At 35.8% G+C, this 17,359-nt stretch overlaps 1 protein-coding gene across 2 annotated transcripts in view; it reads left to right on the top strand.

Moving 5' to 3' along the window:
- Positions 1-17,359, top strand: part of AFG1L (AFG1 like ATPase) — a 59,391-nt gene that overhangs the window by 31,111 nt on the left and 10,921 nt on the right. For both annotated transcript variants that reach the window (XM_056488936.1, XM_056488935.1), the window contains exons 8-10: positions 9,017-9,099; positions 12,504-12,574; positions 12,831-12,931. In XM_056488936.1, coding sequence (XP_056344911.1) covers positions 9,017-9,099; positions 12,504-12,574; positions 12,831-12,931 — 255 coding nt within the window. The remainder of the gene's footprint in view (positions 1-9,016; positions 9,100-12,503; positions 12,575-12,830; positions 12,932-17,359) is intronic.

Here is a 17,359-nt window from a genome sequence, read left to right on the forward strand (position 1 = left end):
TAACACATAAATGTGTCAAAACTAATAATAGAATAATTTAATTTGAGTTGAACCTTATATTGTTAAATTTCTAAGAAGCCACAACTGTTTTCTTCAAAGACTTTGCTGCTGAGTTGGATGGACAGGGCAAGGGGAGGTTGTGAGAAACCCAGATAGCAAATAACACTGGCCGAAGCTGGTGGAAAGGGGAAAAAAAAAAGGAATAGATAATTAGGTGTAATTAGCGTGTATGAATTGTTGTCTCCCTGCCCTTGGCTTGAATAAATTTCAGAGGAAAAAAACCCTAGTGGCAAAAACCCTTTGATGTAAGAAGAGTCATTGTGGTTTGGCAGCATAAAGGCAGTGTTTTATACTTCTTACATAATGGTTGTGATACAGAAAGAGTGAATGGACCCTGCACCCCCCAGCCTGCTTTACAGCAAGGACTTTTGGATTCCCTTGAAACAAAATGCATCAGAAGTTTTCAGCTGTGGGTAATGAGGTAGTGGACCTCATCAGAGCTAAGCGTAAGCCATCTTTAGCCTTTGTTTAGATCTTAATCGCTTTTTAAAAATTATTATTCTGGGAAATTCAGTTTCGTAAATCATGACTACTTTTTTTTTTTTTTTTTTTTTTTTTTTTTTTTTTTCCTGCCTGCCAACAGTTCTGGCAGGAGCAAAGGCTAATACTGAGGGAAAGAAATACAAATCAAATGTTAAAAAGGAAAACAACAGCATAAAAGAAATCTAAACAAATAACTTCATCCAGGGTATAATTCCAGTGAAGTACATGTATTGGGATGAATTTGACCCTTAGCTTACGAAACATCATGTTATAAATTCAGCGTGAACTCTTGGCGTTTGTTTTTCACAGAACACCACTGCTTGCTTATTAGGAGATTGAAAGTTACAGTCATTACTGGTCCTTTAGCAAAACTGGGTGTTATGCAGTGATTTGTGGTTTGCAGGTGGGTTTTTTTCTTTTGTATTTATGCTTATTCTGCAAGGAAAATTTTTTTTTTAAGTGATGTGAAATGGGAAGCACTGCTCAGTGTAATTCTTAGTGCCTGGAAGTTTACTCTGTTATTCTTCTGCTCCCTGACTGGAAAAAGGAGAGGCTACTTGTCTTCGAGCCGGCACAGCCACATATGTACCTCCTGAATTCTTTCACTTTTGTCTGAATATCTGAAATACTATTCAAAGAACAGTACATTTTAAGAGTCTCTCTTTTTATTCATTCACCATTATTTTACAAGTTAATTGTCTATTTTTCATCTTCTTAGGGGGTAGCTGATTTGTAGCTAGACATTAAAATAAGTTATTGAAAAGTTGTACAATAGATCGTATGTTCCTTGTGGTAGCAAGAATAGTGGGGTTTCTTAGTTGTTAAAGTTTTGAAGGCTGTAATGTAAACTTGTGCAACTCCCACTGAATGAATTTTGCCTCTCAGTTTATCTCGGCTAAACTCTTTGGTTTAAAGTTTAAATGTTCTTGTCACAAGTGTAAGAAAAAGATTGACTGAATAAGTTATATTTGGCAATATTTCTTTTCCCAGATCTTTTTGCTCTAAGTCCACTGAAAAATAATTCATAAGTTTTTTATCCCAATCGATTTGAGAGTAATTACTTACCCTGATATTGTACAGGGTTCTTGGATGACATTTAGAAAGTTTTCCTCAAACTTTGTTCATGTGGTTCTTTGGAATGTTTTGGGTTTACTTGGTTTTTTTTGTTTGTTTGTTTTTTTTGGGGATTTTTTTTTGGTTTTTTTTTTTGGTTTTTTTTTAGTTTTGTTACAGTGTTTGCAATTGGGATAAGCATGAAGTATCAGAGGCTATTGCAACATTTTCCCATATTTCATTATTGCAGAATATAGGGGAAAAGACTGTGAAAAACCACTTAGTTAACCCTGTAAAGCATTGCACTGTTTTGTAGAGCAAAGCCTTTTCTGCTTGAAGTTAATTTGGTCTGTGAAAGGCAATACCTGAATACCATGCCAGATAAGTAATTATTCCTGATTGTACTGTTGGGGGCTTTTTTCATGTATAGGTCACTAAAAATTCAGTTAGGGTAGAGTATGTACAAAGCTAAGAAATATGCAGATTTTCTGTTGTAAGATTGTATAAAAATTATTTACAGTTAATACTTGCACAAAGGTTAGAAAGGTTGATGAAGTGATATTTAGTTTTGCTTTACTATTCACTGCATGTCAGAATGTAATTATGACTGATTCATGAAACTGTCTTAGCAATGAACCATCTTTATTAAAATGCTGATCAAGAAAAGAGCTGACAGTGATAAAGAATAGAACACTTTAGTCTTGTTGCTTTTGAATGATTGCTAATTACCCCAGAGGTCATGTATAGTGCTTATGAGGATTCATTGACATTTTCTTTAAAGTCTACTGTTTCAACAACATCTGAACAAGGAGACAAAAACTATATGTACATCCAACAATGCTTGGACCAAGTTTTCCTCCACCACCAAATACCTGATATTCCCTTTCTCCTTCCTCCTCTCCCTGAGTATATCTCAATCCAATGGATTAGTGGAGCAGAAAGTTAGGAGTGCTACAAACTTGATTAATTTCCTTTTTTTTTTTTTTTTTTTTTTTTTTTTTTTTTTTTTTTTTTTTTTGGTGCTTTTTTTTATTTTGGCAAAAGGATAAAAGGAGCAGACCTCTGAATGTCCTTCACCATGCATGTACCATGCATGCTCATAACTAACAGTCTGGTTGTTCTTCTTGTAGAGCTGCACCAGAGAGGAAACTGCACTTATTCTTATACACTTCTCTCAGCAGGCTGTGGACAGACCTGTCCAGCTAAAAGATTTACACTCTGAAATTTCACATTCTGGTGACTGTCACATGCTGGTGACTTTGAGAGTACACAACTAAAAACCTGTGGGTATACTTCATATATCAGCAATATTTTTTTATTACATATAACATTTTTGCTTAAGATGATTCTTGTTCTACCATAGTTACAGAAAATTCCTGTTGTAATGGTGTCCTTTGGATGGAGAAACCTTTTCTTGAAATTGCTTAAGGAAGAATTTTAAGAAAGAAGAAATAATATTCTAGTTGATAATTTAACACTGTATGGACTCAATGAAAAATAAAAATGGTTACGTCTAGTGAGCTTTGTTTGAGAAGAATGATTGCAAATGAACAATCTAATTACTTTCTGATTTGCTGGAGGAAAGGAGTATTAGTGATCCTGTGTATTTTTAATAGAGACCAAATCAGAGGATGCATTTGAAAAGGAGGATGAGACCTATGTGAAAATTGTGATTCCTTTTCCTCAGAAAGTGGCTGGAAGGTGCACTGGTTAGGAATAGCTACTAATATTAGGTGTTCTGATGAGTTTGTTCAGAGGCCAAGAGTATTAATTGTTCAGCTTTGCTTGCTTGGGGATACAACTACACTCTTCTTTGCTCATTTGGAAAATGAGCATTTGATACTGCAGATGCAGTGCTGCCGCTATATTTTCCAAGTGTTTGGTTTGACCTGGTGTGGAAGGTTGTGGAAACTCAGGGAAGTTAAGATGACGGTCCTAAATTGAAGTGCTCTTGTATCTCTGTTCCCCTACACCCTCTCTGGAGATCCTCACATAGGTGGGTTTGACAGCTAAGTGCTAATCTGAGCACTCCAGTTAGTTCTTTGGCTGTTTATTAGGATTGTGGGGTGATTAGCTTGTCTATTCTTGTGGTCTAATAGGATGATTTATATGTTGGGGGGTTTTTTTGGGTTTTTTGTTTTAATACCATTAAAATTCAGAGCAGGGAATGGTAGTTGAGTTGACTTACGGTGATCTTCAAGGTTAAGAACTATCTACTCACCTGCATTATGAAGTGTTACCAGCTGACCACAGTATGTGAGCTCAAAAGTCACATGATATTTAGTAAGGTGTTTATTGTGGACCACAAGGCCATCTAAAACATTTCAGGGCTTTTTGTGACACAGGGGAGACATGTGTGACACAGGTCTTGAGAACTTGCAGGTTATCCAGCTAGCTTGGACTACCTTTTGAAATATCCTGAAATTTCTTTCTTCATAATAATCTATCCTGACGTGTGATTTAATTTCTTGAGCAGTTATTTTAATAGCTAACATTCTTGATTGCAGCAATAAAAGAATATCAGAGGTGCTTACTGGGAAAAAAAAACTATTTGCTGTTCTGTATTTAATAATTTCTAGTTATTAGTCTAGGTCTACTGCCAGTCTAATTTTGTCTGTTCTGTCTAAAGGTGGTTGTTTTAAGTGTTGTGTCTTGATTTGAGCCACGAGACTTTACCTTTTTTTTTCCTTTTGGAATAAAAGGTTTTTGTGCCACTCAGTGGAATGAGTGCATGCTTACACTGTATTTCTAACTTACTAATTGCATTTTCAATTCTGTAATTGTATTTGCTCTTTGTATACATAAATACATAAATGACTTCAAAATAAATTGTATAACTAATTAATTTTATGCATTTGAATTGAATAGGGGAAATCAGACTTTAAATATCTCAGTAGAATAGAAAATCTGTTGCTAACTACGGATGGTTCCACTAGACTGACTGTAGCTTCAATATTAAGTATTTATTTCAAAAAAAGTTTAGCCCAAAATGAAATTTGAAAATTTAAAACTCCATCTTAGAAATGGAAACCAATTGTTATAGTTATGGGTTTGACAATTAAGTGCTAACAACCTGAGCACTTCAATTAGTTCTTTGACTGTTGATTAGGATTCCATGGTGATTAGTGAGTGTGAGAATGCAATCAAATCCGTAATGTTTAATCAGTCCCGTGCTGGATAAGGCAGTCCAAAGATAGAGAAAGCAGGACTTCTATATGTAATCTTAGTAGGGGTTTTCCCCATGCTGCAAGAAACTGAAGGATAAAAAGTAGAGAAGCCTATCTTTTCACACCTGTCCAAACTTCCGGGATTTTTAAATTATAGTACTGATTTTTTAGTACCATGGTGCAGGAGAATTATGTTGCTGATACCTGTGAAGGACAGATAAGATGCATGATGATGCTCACATAGGCACCCTCTCTGATGTTCAGTATTTCATTCTTACACTTGTGAGCAGGATTTGTTTTTCCGTACCATGCAACCATGTATCTGGTTTTTCTTTTTGCAAATCTAGTATTTTAAGTGTTTTGCTTGGACATTTATATTATTTTGATGTGCTTTATTTTCTTTTGTTTCTTTATTTTATTTTCTTTAACATTTTAACATTTAAAGCATGTTTTCTTAAAAAAAAAATAAATATGAATATTTTTCCTTCTGCCTTCCTGTGAAATAGATAAGTCAATGTTTATGTGTGCAGAAACAAAGAACCGTGGTGAGTACCCTTGTTGACACAGGAAACCCCAAAAGGAAAAACTTTTGGAAATCTACTCAGTACATAACTTCTCTGTGACCTTTCTGACTGCGTAAAGCTGACCATGTGCTGCGTCTCCCTTTAGAGCTATCTCCAAGGAAACATTCTTAACTTGGACAAGAGATGGTGGTCTTATTGTTTGGCAGTGCAAGCAATGCTTCTGCTACTGCCCTTTGGTTCACTGCTGCTGCGGTCCCACCTTTTCTCACCTCTCTGTGGAGCTCAGTTTGTGTAAATAACATTTCCCACTTCTCTTTAGTGTTTTGGGGTTTTTTTTGTTATGTTATTTTCCATCAGCACCTATGGATCTGTATTTGTCATATATTCATATAAGGAAAGGTTGTTCCTATCCTGCAAAGCTTATAATCTAATTGCAGGAATCATGTCTTAAAAGGCTATTTTCTGAGAGCATGTTGTGATTCAGATTATGATGTTTGAGTTTTGTGGCAGGAGCTGTTCATTTTATGTATATTCATACAGTGTCTTAACACAATAGGTGTGGGTGAGCTTTGAAGTGTCTCAGTGAAAATAATTAGCAATGAGCATGGATAGACACCTGAACTTGTAGAAGGGTTAGGAAATTCCTGTGGCTCATTTATTTGTGTTTAGAATGTGATCTCTAAATGGCCAGAGTACCTTCCTGAGCTGACCATCAGTCTGGAGAGGCCAAACATGTCAACTAATTAGGAGCTTCCAAGGAGTAAAATGCCAGATATTTTGAAAAGTACTAAGTATTTCTTGGTTCCTGTTAGCTGTCCCCTGCTTTTATGCTTAAACTGTGTATTACAGAAAACTGCTGTACATCAGCATTCTGGTTTTTCATTTTGTTTATATTTGGTTCAGTTGAATTTTGCCTCCTAAGGAAGCAAAAAATTACTAGGACTATATTAATTGTATATGATCTCTGAACAGGATTCTGCTACTGCATTTTGGCTGAAAGGTCTTATATCTAACAGGTTTTTTGAAATAAACTATACCATGTTGTAGAATATTAGAATGAAAAATAGTACATCATTACCAATACACAACCAAAGCTTATGGGGAAGGAAATATCTCTGTTAGGCGATGTTTGTAGCTTAAAAGGGGTCCAAAAACATAAATAATTTTTTAAACACACAAATTCTTTTTAACTAGAGCCGCTAATCATAGTGCTTTTTCCTAAAGAGTGATAATACTAATTACTATGAAGACAGAGAAAAGAGAAGGAAAAAAAAAGGCATCTTTGCTTTAGCTGTATTAGTAGTGTTTACATTTTCAGTTCCATGGTTCTTACCTCCAAAACTCCTTCAGTGTAACTTAAATCATGGAGTCATAAAAGCTGTTGGTGTGTGTAAGGAGTGACAAGTTTATAAGTGGAACACAAGTGGACTAAAACAATGTAGCTCTGAGCACCCATTTCTGTTTCATCAAGCTGCTCTGACCTGCATAAAGCAGCCCAGTACCAGTCTGTATCTGAGTGTACAGGACACCTGCTTGTCATTGACAGCTGAGCCTCCACCAGCACTGCAGATATCTGGGAACAAATTTACACCAGCTACAGTGTTCGGATGTGCTTTTTTTCTCTCAGCCCTACCACAGCCATGGAATAATCTCAAGGATATGTGGGTCTGTGTTCAGTTTTCACTATGTTCAGTTTTCACACAACACCCTGAGGGAGCAGTAGAGTTTAGAAATTTGTCTTGAAGGCCAAAGAGTTGAGGCTGAATTCACATAAAATTCCCATCTCTTGTTTCCAGGAAAAACAGACCATAATGATTAACAGCATTACTAAATATGAAAGTATTTAAAGTTAATCTAAGTTATCTCATAGTCCTCAAAAGTAGTGGTAGTAATCTGTGGGGTTTTTCATCTACTAACATAGAGAAAATAGTACTTAAGTTAATCTACTACTTTGGAAAAATAAACCATTAGGTGGAAAGATGCTGGCAAAGAGAAGCTAAATGAACTAGCTTTGCTGTGAAATTTCAGTAATCTTCCTTTTGGCCTTGGCTGCCAGACTGATGCTGAAGAAAAGCTTAAGCATCTTCCCTCCCCTGTGCATATTATTACATGCCTCTGGAACATTTTTCTTCTGCTCTGTTATTCTCTTTCTTTGTGAAGTCTCACGAAAAGAAAGGGAATAGATTATAATAATATTGTAGCACCAATGCTATTGTGTTTGCAGTAACCTTAGTCCAAGATAATGATTTGATTAGCATGGCTTTTTCACTTACTGGAATTAAAGATACATGGATTTTCCTGGGATTCTGTGCTTTCAGGATGATTTTTTTTTTAAAATCTTCTTTCTTCAGCTGTATCTCTTTGCAGAGAAGTTGGAGGTTTAAAGTAGGTATAGAGCCTTCAGTAATAGCCAAGGGCAAAAAATTAGTGCAATGAGTCATCACAGTAATTCTTGCAGATATTTGTGATCTGTGTCCTGTGCAATGCATTTGTTCAAAAGGGCCATTGTTCAAGTCACTGATGATAGTTCTTCTAAATGTTTTCCCTGCAATGTAGTTGCTATGAATGAAGTTTGACATTTCCAATTTTGTTATTTAAATGGCCTCAAGGAGGCCTTGAAAAATTCGAACATGCAGAATATGTAATGATTAACAAGAATATTAAAGATAAACCAATAGTTCATGGTGCAGTGAAGAAGCAGACTGGTTTAGTGGATTCTAGGAAATGGGAAAATTTTACTGGTGTTGAATTACATTAAAAAAGGTTTTATTGCTTTAATTAAATTGTTGATAGAACTGTATTTTCTAAAATACTAAAACTTTTCCCCTCTTTCTTCTATAGCTTCTTTTGCTTCTTGCTATATATAACACACAGAGCTTGTATGTGTTTGAAGTAGTCATAACAGAGAAGCAGAGCTATTCCCTTTGCTGAGCGGGGGTAAAATCTAGATCTTGCTTATACTAGTGAGAATTCTGCTCTCAGCCTAAGGCCTTGAATCAAAAAAACTCACACTTCAGTACAGCTGGTTTTAAATTTTCTAACAGAAGCAATTATTGTAACTACTCAGGGACATCTGTATCACACTTAGAATCTTACAGGTTGTTTAAAGGGGAGCAAAAAAGATCCTTTCTCAGTTAATTCAGACATTGCAAAAATTAAATTATATCTTTTAGATATAGAGCTTTGTTTATTCCCCCTTTGTCCATTTTGCAGCAAAACTTGATGTGGTTCATATATCTGATCATTGTATTATAAATTCTTTGCTTTTATTAGTAGAAGGAAAAGATAAATTATTTTTAGCTTATAAAATAAAGTAGTTTCACTTGTTGCTAGAATTTATTTGTGTTCTGTTAAACTTCTAGTGCTTCTAATTTTGTATTTCAAAATGTATATATTTTAGTGTGCAAATAATTACCTTTGCAGCAAAGCAGTGCCTAGAGAGAATGAGTAATAGCCACTCTTATTTCATGCCATGTTCTTCTAATCTGTATTAATTTTTTAGTTGATGGACTTGTGATAGACCTTTTTGTTTTGCATATGTAAGTGATTTTTCAGCTTATTTCTTTGCTTTGATAATTGCAAATGAGACTTAAGCTTTTAGACCTTGAAGTTTTGCAGATGATATTCATGCTGATGGTTTATCACAGCAGTGTGTCTTCTCTCTATCACAGACAACAGTAAATACAGCTTTGCCTTTTTTTTTTTTTTTTTTTTTTTTTGTCTCTGTAGAAATACTGCAGCACAATCCAGCTTGATTCTGGAATAGACTACAGGAAACGAGTGCTTCCAGCTGCTGGAAAACTTTACTACCTGTAAGTTTGTCTATGATACTGTGTTTGCTCTCTTTTTCCTTCTTGTTAGCCAATAATTTCCTATTCAATGGGAAATGAAAAATGTATAGTAGAATTAGCAGAGTGTGACTTTTCCTTTCTTTGCCTTCTGGTCCATTTTGTTCAGCAAACCGCCTTCCATTATGCCTTGATATTAACTTCATTAAACTACATTTTCGATATCCACACTAGCATCATTTATAATGTGTGACTGAATAAAAACTAATTAGATTTTTTGGGGAGGTGTGGTGTTTGGAGAACTGAAGTGACAGATGGTTAGAAAGTAATGAATATCCTCTTGTAAGAGATTGCACAATTCTCTATAATAGAAGAACATCCTTATTGTATTTAAGTAATTAAGTATTTATAGAAATCCAATGACAAGGATTCATTTAATTTTGGGTGTTTCCAATGCTGTGGATTAAAAAAACCAACACCCTTCTGTTTTGACAGATTGTTTTTGTTTATGATAACAAAATTTCTTTAGCACTTTATATTTGCTAATAAATATATTTAAAAATATATTCACAGTTGTGTTTCTGGTTGCAGCATAAATCTGCTTAATAGGAACATCCTCTTTAATACTTTGAAACCTTTGCAATACAAACATTTTTCTGTCTCATATTTTCCCTTGAAATACTATTTAATCAGTGACAACCTAAGCAAAGCAGACTGCAGTAGCTTAATATTAGATTTATAATGGTTGTACCTTTAAAATACTGATTTAAAAATCATGTTTCCATTAAGAAAGGTGAAGTATTTTCATCACTGTGATGGGTGTTTGAAACCAAGTATGTCCATGCTACTTTTTAATGAAGTTAGATGTTGTAGTTTGTCTGGAAGGAGGAATACTCTTGGTAGAACTACAACTGGTAACTCTTACTGCTTTTGAAAGGAAGTGACAGAATTTCATATATGGAAAACAGGTCCAATGCAAGTTCTGTATCCTTCAACTGTGGCTGTATGAGTTTGAGAAAAGCAGCTCTTATTCTGTATTCTTGCCTGGCGCCACGTGCTCTGCATGCTTTGCCACGCCTGCTCAGAAGCAGTTTGGAGCCACCACTGATACCCGTGTGTTGCTCATCACGGCCCTCTCTGTTCTGAGTGCTGCTGTCCCTGCCTGTGGTGCTGCTCCCTGTGCCTTTCTGTTGGACACTTGTGGAGAGCACCTGCCACATTCTTTTCTCACTGTCCATACTCTGAATAAAGTAGAAGAATGTTTGTGGTTTTTTGTAATAGGCTAAACATGGTGCCTGTGACATCGGCTCTCAGAGGAGAAGCAATACAAACAGGTTCAGGAGTAGTACCCAGCCAAAATATTCCATTGTGTTCTGCTGTAAAACTTGTGATTAAGTGAATGGCAGAGATTTGCAATAATTCTGTCTTATGGTCTTTTACTGGAATGATGTTGGTTGCCTTCAGAATTTGACGCATAAATCATTAGGAAGCAGTGGCGGGGCGGGAATTATTTAAAAAACCCCATACCTGCCAATGGAATTGGGTATTTATTTCTTTATCCTTTCTTCTTCTGAAGGAGTCTCATTCATTCTTCTATTCAAACTGGTTAATTGGAGCTTTCAACTCTGTAGAATTAGCTTAGTATGTGGGGATTCCTTTTGTTTTAAAATTAGGTACTGTACCGTATTTTGCTACACATTCCTGATATTTAATTAGCAGTCTTGTCCTCCAGGGAAAATGAGGAAAATGTTCTTGTTCAACATGTATATGTTCTTCTATTTATGGCTATAGTATCATTGTCACATTTTTTAAAGAATCCTCTTGATGCTTCATATGTTGTGTAGTCCTGTCTTCATTTAAATATGTAAAGGTTACTTATAGCTGTTTCATACTCATCTGAGAGCAGTCAGTGTAACATGATTGCAAGGTGCCTGATCAAAGCAACTTCATCAATCTCAGTCTCAGGTGTCTATTTTGAAAACAAACTTTCTTGGCAATTAGGTACAAATATCCACCTTAGCATCATATTCACCTGTTTCTTCTGGTAACCTTTCAATTGAAATTTGTATTACTGATATACATGCATGTACTCTCTGAGACAGACACCAATATTTATTTATTTATTTATACACAAATGCACGCATTCTTTACCTCCTTTTATGGCCTTTTTTTTTTTTTGTGGTGTCTGTACTTTTTCATTTATCATTTTGTCGGAGGAATGCATCACCAATATCAATGTTGTGAGAAATTTCTAGAATTTAATGTAATCTCCTAGCCAGAAAATGTTTTTAAAGTCTTTGAAATGGCACTTTTAAAACTTCGTGTGTTTTAAATTTTTTTCCCAAATTCTTTGTATCTACAAGACTTGTCATCGTTACGCTTTCGCTAAAAAGTAGTTACTTCAATTCTGCTGTTAACATTTTTAAGGTGCTTAAAGCCTAATGAGCAGGAGAGTATTTGTTTAACAAGCTGATATTCATTTGTTGTTGAAGAGGATGTCTAGAACTGTGTGAAGCAGTGTGACTTCAGTGCATCAAGATCTATAAAGTAAGACTTTGCACTGAAAGAGTTTGCACAAACTTTAGTGAAACATTATATATCCTAGTACTCGTTTGTTGTCTACTGTAATACTAATGTACTATTCTCACCTGGAAATCTTATCTATCTATTCTTCTTTAAGAATAAAACATGGAAAGGTTGGCTCTCTAACCTATTCAGTTAAAAAAAAAGTTCTCTGATTGGACTTATTTTTAAATTCTTGTGGCCCTGAAGATGAATGTAAACTTTACTTCAGCTATCAGCACAGATATTTTGCATTTCACCATCTGTGGTTGATCTCCTCCCCAGCAGTATTAGGAACCGAGGTTGGGAAACTACTAAAACTGCTAATGCAGAGATCATAGTGGTATTTTTAATTTCACAGTTTAATTTTCCAAATTGTTTGGTCAATACAATCAGTTGACTTGACACAGCATCCCCCCCCCCCCAAAAAAAAAGAGAAAAATCTGCATCAACATTTAATTTCACAAAGTCTCCTCTCAGAAATTTCAAAGGATACTTCTTTAGGTGCTTGACTGCCTTGTCTTGCCTTGTCTATTTGCTCTTACTTTGCATGCAAGATAGAGCCAGAAGCCTTTTTTCTCATTGTGTACACATAGTGTTAATGGATCTGCTCTGCCTGTATTGCCTCATTACTGGAAACAGCTCAAAACACAGAAGTCTTTCAGTGTATGCAAATAAGGCAGAATCATCTACCTGAGAGTTAATATTCTCTACTTTTAGGTGTATTCTAAATGTAATGTTTGTATTTAGAGCATAACATCCTGTTCTCTTTTTTTATGGGCAAAAAGCTAAGCAGGCTCAGGCAGCTGTTTGATGTTGGCTTCAAGTGTTATTAATTTCATATTCTATTATTCTTTTCACTGTAGCACAAGTGAAGCTGATGTGGAGGCTGTCATGGATAAGTTGTTTGATGAGCTGGCTCAGAAACAAAATGATTGTACGTAAGTTAATTTCTCTTGAAAGAGAATACATTTGGAACACAATGCCCAATCTCCACTGACCAATTAATAAGTTCCATTGCTGTATATGGGTTGATGCCACACTCAAGTGGCAGTCATTGTATCAGCATTTTGTCTAATTTATGTGTTGAATCATGTGCTATTATTCATGAAGCTATGCATTTCCTATCTGTAAGAGATGAATTTTATAGTAATTATCCAGAGAAGATTGAGTCTTTGTTCATGTTCCCATAGTAACTAGACCAAGGATTCTAAAAGTGCAAGGCAGAGAGCTGAGGCTGAATAAAGCATGTGGAACCATTGCAGACTTCACGTTTGAAGAGCTGTGCGACAGAGTAAGTACCCAGTCCAATCTAGATCAGTTAATGCTCAGACTTTTCACAGTTTAAAAAAAAAAAATCAAACTACACAAACTTGCTATTTTCCCAAGTTGTACTAAATTAAAAAGGCTTTTTTAAAAAAATGTGACCAACAGGAATATTTTTAATTTAACAGGGGAAAAAACCATTTCCTCAAAAGAACCGTACTAATTTTCTTTTTAATGATACAGTAAATTCACTCTTAGTTGTATCACAGATTGTCTTCAAAAATCCTACTACAATAAATGCCTGGCCTAACATCACTACTGGTATATGATGGTGGTAGTAACATCTCAATATGTAAATAGCAGTCAAATGCTGTTTTTGTAATCTGGGTTTTCAGTTTGATACTCAAGCAAAGGAGCAGTGATCCTGGCACCACTAAAGTAACACTGCTGTTCCATGCTTTGGTTTAAACTGCGGGTCCAAGGAATGTTTAATCCCAAACCTTCTCAAAATACGCCAGATTTTGCTAAATACTGCCACATTTTCTGCTTGTGAGATGTGAATCTTGCAAAGTTCTCCTTGTATTTGACCTCCAGTGGGTTGGAAGACAATTCCCCAGTAGTTGCACTGTACTTCAGTAATCTCTGTACTGATGTCTGAAGTTGCTGTTAAATGATCACAACCCTAAACTGGGCCAATAGCACTTTTGATTCAGGCTGGTGACCAGTCTTGCTGATAACATTATGCTTTCACTTCCCTGCAGCTATGGAGTTGGTAACTGTTTGGACAGAAATTTCACTGGTTTTGTTTCAGACTGCACATTTTAGACTGTTGGTTTTCAGTTTCGGACAAAACCAGTAAGTCATTTGTAAGAGTGGAAGTGTGTCATGGGTAGAATAGCTTGCTTTTCCCTAAGTGTTTTGAGACTTGTTCTGCCTTGTGCCTCTGAAAGTATGGGGAAGCTATGCTGTCAGCAAATACTACTACAATTCTTTAGTCCAGTAAATGCCTTTTGTACTTAAATGAGATAGTAAGTTGTTCCAAGTAGAAATGTTCTGATTAGCTCACATGTCAGTGGTCTGAAGGTTCTCTTTCTGTTCCGGAATTATTTGGGGTTCAGATCATCTTGGCATAATGGAACTGAGGGTCTTGGTTTGCACTCAGAGCAAGTAAAGAGAACCCTTATGAAATGTTAATCTTGTTTAGCAGTATTCTTACATGGATTGCCCAGGACTTAGGAAATCTTGCTGTCTCAATTCAGATGTCTTCTGCAGATGTTTTATGGTAGTCTCTTACAGCAAAATCACATGCTTAAAACTAAAACAACATGGCAGACAGTAAATGGTTTTCTTTTGACAACTTCCTCAGTCATCGCTGATTTTTCTCTTCAGATCACTCTTGTATCTTTATAAATATTACATTAGTATGTTGGTAAGGGGTATCAGTGTGCTCTGTTCATGGGCAGAAAAGTATAGTCATGAACTTCAGAATTGTTTATTAAATTTAGATGAATGGCCAGTGTTGCCTCCACTGTGATTTTTTTTTTTTTCATTACTGTAAACTTTTGCAAGTATAGAAAATTTCCCTCAGTATAAGCTGCATTTAGGACCTTGCCTGCCCCATTGCTCTGTTTACCTGACCTGCTGCCATTAAAATCTGCTAAAAGGAAAAATTCAAAAAGGGAAAAATGCAGCTCTCAAGCCATGAAACCCTCTTCCTTTTTTCATTAATTCTTTTAACTTTTGATGGAAAAACTTACACATGCAGTATTTTTTTAAACAGTCAAAAGGGGAAATGGCTCCCACTCATGTCACAGAAGACATAGGGAGGATCCAGACGAGAGCACTGGTGGTTTATAGCAAAAAATAACCCAAAATGAGGAGACATTCAACATGACAGGAAGTATAAAGTCATTTATATATATTTCAGTAAGCTTGCTAATAGTGGGAGTGATTTGTAGAGGGACAAAGCAGAAATCTATAGGGGACATAGCAATAAGGAATTTGCTACTTCTTGTGAAGCCAAACGGTAGATAAGTTGACAGGCATCATAACTGCTACTATTAAGAAAAAGAGAGTATAAAGCTGAAAAAGACGTAGTGAAAAGAAAGATTGACAAAAGAAAATACTGAAGGGGAATTTTTTGGATTTGCGTGGAGCAGATCTGCAGATTGCTTTATGCAGGACATGGGGACAGAATCCCATAGGAAGGCAGATTGTATGAAGGGACATGGGGCAGGAAATCTTCCTCGCTGGAGCCTGTGCAACCAGGGTGAAGCTTAATTGACAGCTCAAGCAAAGCCTCCAGGTAGAGAAATGAAATCTAAAGTTGGTATTGTAGGAGCTCATTAAACTCGTAACAGAACTGAAAACGAGATTTGCAGCTGGTTTTGTAACAGTTTTAAGATGTGGTGACAAGCATGATAAATGGGAAATTCTCATATAGGGGAAAATAAGAGATAATTGCTATTATTGAAACCTTGTGAGAAAATTCATAAAATAACACAGAATGGGTGCTTACAACCTACTGAAAGACAGAGTGGCTAAAAGAGGTGGAGAACAGTATGCAACATTTAAAGTACCAGTACCTGCCTTAAAGTTAATTAATACAAGGTTCTTGAGTACATATCAGTCTATTAATTAACAAACCCAGAAGGAAAGTACTCACAGGGATCTGTTGAAAATGGAGCATGAGGTGGATTGCTCCTTGAGCACTTGGCTATAAAAAGCATATAAAGAAAATACACCATTGTATGGTATGCTATAGATGAAACACAGGAAAAGGTGAAATGTAATTAGCCAGAAAATTGCAAATTATAATTTTCTAGCATAAAATGTACTACATCCAGTACAAGGTCATTTGGTTGGAGCTTACAGTGATGAATTAATCCAGAAATTTGTGTCGTGGAGGAACAGTCTTAATTTTCTAACATTTAATTAAACCAAAAGATATTCCAAACAGTGAAGTTGCATATTTGAGTGCTCAGGAAGAGTAATTTTCAAAACCAGAAGGGAACTGTGACTAACTGGAAAGGGAAGTAAGTGTAAACAACAACAACAGCAACAAAAAAAGCAACACAAACCCAAGAAGGGCTCTCTGAGGAGGAAGATTGTGGAAGTATTTCCTGTGTCACTGTTGAGACAGAATCAAATAATATGGAATGAATGGCAACTAGTTATGAAGTGCAGGAAAATTATAAAATAAAGGTCAGGGCAATTATGTCCCTTCAGATAAAAAACTAAAGTAAATTTGGAGTTTTGATGTTTTGTATTATCTGGATGTTACTGGCTTATTCTTAGCTAGAGATAGATGAACTTTTAATAATGATGTGGGGAAAAAAAAAGGTTTGGTAAAAAAAAAAAGTGTTCTAGGTGAAGCAGAGTGAAGTATTCATTTTAATAAAGGATAGTGAAATAATTTTCAGTCTGTAAATAGTTAACATATGCTAAAAATAGCCTGCAAATACATTTTGTATCATTGGAGTCCTGGAAAACTAGGCTGAGATCTCTGACTAGATTTTTATTTTTGATAAATGTTAAAGTTCAAGAGGAATTCCACATCACTAGAAGAGTGCTCTGTGTCAGTATTAAAAAACAAACAAGTAAAATTCACACATGCTTATGATGATGGGTGGAACTGCAGGCTGTTGGTGAGAGTTTAGTCCAGAAGGGTAATGGAGAAGCTGATTCTGGATGCATACAGTGGATGACTAAAGAATGGAAATGAAATTAATTCTCCAGTCTCCCTGACTTTATAGGAAGGGTTGAGTTTTGAGATGCTGTTCTTATTAGGAAAGCAGCATTATGCAGTCTCAAGAAAGTATTTGTTAAATAGATTGCTAAGTTAGTTAACTAACCTATAAAGAGAAATATTGCTGAAGGTTTGTTGTTTGTAGCATTTCTAATGAGCACACTTTTATACTAAACCAAATATAACATTTTTTTTTTCATGGGGAGTTTTGAATATAACATAAATGCTAATACAAACTTGCGGTAAATACAGAGTACTGTGTGTATGGGGGGAAGAAGCAATGAAGAAAAGCATGCTATGTGCAGTTTATTAACAGAAGTGATATTTTGGGGAAAGGGTTAGGGTTTTGGTGTTTTTTGGGTTTTTTTTTGAGAGTTTGTTTTTTTGCATCTAAGCAGACACAGCCTCCTTTTACTGTGTATTGGGTCAAAACTGGATGCCATTTTAGGAGGAGGCTTTTGTGTACTAGTTTTTAGGCTAGAATGCAGGAAGTTGAAGTACCCCATGATCTTTCCTGATTTTAAAGTGCCTGGAAGTAGGGATGTGTTGGAATCAGGGTCCCTGCTGCCTGTTGGCAGCTTTCACTGCCCCTGCACATGCAGTGAACAAGTGCAGCAGCCAGCAGGGGAATGTGCCCAGTCCATCTTGAGGGAATAACCAGCTCTTATCCTTCTCATACTTCTGGAAGTAGGCAATACTTCTCAGTCT

The sequence above is a fragment of the Oenanthe melanoleuca genome, chromosome 3, assembly GCF_029582105.1.
Source record: "Oenanthe melanoleuca isolate GR-GAL-2019-014 chromosome 3, OMel1.0, whole genome shotgun sequence".
Lineage (NCBI taxonomy): Eukaryota > Metazoa > Chordata > Aves > Passeriformes > Muscicapidae > Oenanthe > Oenanthe melanoleuca.